The sequence below is a fragment of the Phaethon lepturus genome, unplaced genomic scaffold (genome assembly GCF_000687285.1).
Source record: "Phaethon lepturus isolate BGI_N335 unplaced genomic scaffold, ASM68728v1 scaffold1497, whole genome shotgun sequence".
Classification (NCBI taxonomy): domain Eukaryota; kingdom Metazoa; phylum Chordata; class Aves; order Phaethontiformes; family Phaethontidae; genus Phaethon; species Phaethon lepturus.
Window position 1 is genome coordinate 1,192 of NW_010552288.1, and position 2,528 is coordinate 3,719.

General features: G+C 45.9%; 1 protein-coding gene across 1 annotated transcript in view; it reads left to right on the forward strand.

Moving 5' to 3' along the window:
• The window catches only part of LOC104623924 (protein FAM219A), a gene marked incomplete at its 5' end in the record, with an annotated part of 1,932 nt that extends 225 nt beyond the window's left edge, over nucleotides 1-1,707 (forward strand). The window contains 2 exons of the mRNA XM_010291153.1: nucleotides 286-340; nucleotides 1,549-1,707. Coding sequence (XP_010289455.1) covers nucleotides 286-340; nucleotides 1,549-1,707 — 214 coding nt within the window. The remainder of the gene's footprint in view (nucleotides 1-285; nucleotides 341-1,548) is intronic.
• Nucleotides 1,708-2,528: the final 821 nt, after the last annotated feature.

Below are 2,528 nucleotides of genomic sequence, written 5' to 3' on the forward strand. Positions count from 1 at the left end.
TGCTGAAACTGCTTTTGCAGGCCACTCGCACTCTTCCTTGCTGTGCCCTTTGGCACATGCCATAGCTGGTCTGTGTGTGTAAACGAGTAGGAAGAGACATGAGTAAAGAGCATGGTGATGGAAAGATCTGAGAGTTACAGACAAAAGTTGCTGTCCAGGCTCTCTTGATTGTAGCTTCTCTGTGCCTCAAGGACAGCTTCATGGCACGAGAAAGATAGGACTAAACAGGAAATATGGATTTCTCTAATTGTTTCCTTCTTTGGTATATCTTGTCCTTCCCTGCAGTGATGATGACTTTGACATGTCCAGATACTCGTCCTCGGGATACTCATCAGCTGAGGTGAGTTATAGTCTCTCCTGCCATCCTTGCCATGAATGCTAGTAGTAGAGCAGCCAGAAGCAGCTTGGAGTGGCCTTGTACTGCCAGAATGGCAGTCTGTACTGGCTACACAATGGATTTACCAGTGGTGCAGGCTCTGTGAGTCTGGAAGGGGCCATGGCAGAAACTGTGTCATGTTTCTGTCTTTCCTGGTGATACAGTTGGCTCTATCCCTGCACTGCTGTGGCACAGAGATCTGCCCATCGGCTGTTTTCACAGCTACCTTTGGCTTCACTCAAATTTTTCCCGGTTCTGCTTAGTCCTGCAGTCTTGGCCTATGTGGTGCAAAAGCATCAACTTGTCTGTCATACCAGCTCAGCAACCATGTGCTTGCCAAGGACACAAATAAAGGATCTGAGGGTGTGCTGTGATTTCCAGTTCAGAGTCACCCAGTACGTGTTTACTTGGAGCAGGCAGAAATTCCAGGGAGGACCTGCAGATATGAACTCTTGCCCTTTCAAAGAGAAAAGGCAGGAAGCTCAGGCTTGTAAATCCCTGTGCATTGTTTCTGAATGTATTCCCAAGCTCTCTCTTGAATTGGTTGCTCAGCCCTCTGGCTGCTGCTTCTGCGGGATCTGATTTTACATCCAGGATGCTGAGCAGCCATTCTACACACAAGCTGCAGGGAACTCTTCCCCCTTGTTTCCATTCCTTGGGCAAAATATATCTGAAACACAGAGAAATGGCCAGGAGCAGGGACCAGATCAAATGATCTGGGCCATCTCTGGGCCCTGATGAAGTGTTGTTCACCCAGATCTGGTTAGACAGCATTTGAATCTGAGATTACAAAGAGCCAAGAGGCTTTACCACCTTTCAACTGCTATAGTGTGCCCCAGACAGAGAGGAGGGACTGCTCAGCTGCCAGCTGGTTTATTAACATTATTATCATATTACTTTAAATGAGGACTTGTCTTCATGGAAAGATTATTCCAGAATAAAATAGTGTATCGACTTGCTGCTCTGGAATATCTCACTCTAGATACTCCTATTATGTAAGAAGCTAGAACAGAAGGCAGCCCTCACCTGTGATCAAAAACTCAGACTCTTTCTTTGGTGGGGCAGCTGCTAATGATGGGGAAATATATTCCAAAGTAAGGAACCTCCTTCATCTTCCGACCATCGGAAGTAAAAAGTCTCAAGCATTTGACTGTTTGTCTCTTTGTCTGTAGCAGATCAACCAAGACTTGAACATCCAGCTGCTAAAGGATGGCTACCGGTTAGATGAGATCCCAGATGACGAGGACCTCGACCTAATCCCCCCTAAATCGGTCAACCCTACCTGCATGTGTTGCCAAGCCACCTCCTCCACCGCCTGTCACATCCAGTAGTGAGGCCGGCAGGCTGGGGTCAGGGCTTTTCCCTATAACTGTAAAACTTAACAGCCATTGCTTCCTCCTATGGTAGGACGTGCACCTCTTTGTGTTCATGGAGCCAGGAGAAACCAAAAAATTCATTTTATGATTGGTTGATAAGTTATTTTAAACTATGGTTAAACAAAAGAGAAGTTGCTCGAAGTGCCAGGCAGTGCCTGGCAGAACTGACTGGTCTGGAAAGCAAATGCAGAGAGGTTCAGAGATACCTCTTTGGTTTGTGTAGGCACTGGGGATGTTTTGTAAAGTGTCTATTCCAGAATAGGAAGGGTCAAGATGGGGCTGCAATTACTCCTGTCCACTGAAACCAATCTATCTGTGAGATCAGGGATGAGTCTGAGGTGTCAGGGGATTTTACAGTGAGAGGAGGTCACTTCTTAATTCATTCACTAAACCTGTTTCATTTGTATAACCAAAATGATACTGTAGCTGGGCACAGGAATGGGAACGGAGCAGGACATCCTTTCTTATGACAAGGCTAGCCAGGACTAGCATGACACAATTTATTCCCTTGCAAAGAGGACAAATAGGTGGCATTTCACTGTGAGTCAGTACTAGCTAGAGCTGTCATGTCACATACCCAATGCAATCTACCCCTAGCTCCAATTATCACCAAACACATCGAATTTGATCTGCAATGTATCCATCTGCAATACATCCATGTTCTTCAGTGATTCAGTGCTTGCCCAGGAATACCATACTCCCGAGTTCAGTCCAGTCACATATATTGACTTCAGCCTATACTTAACTCCCATGAGACATATCTGCTTCCAAAAATC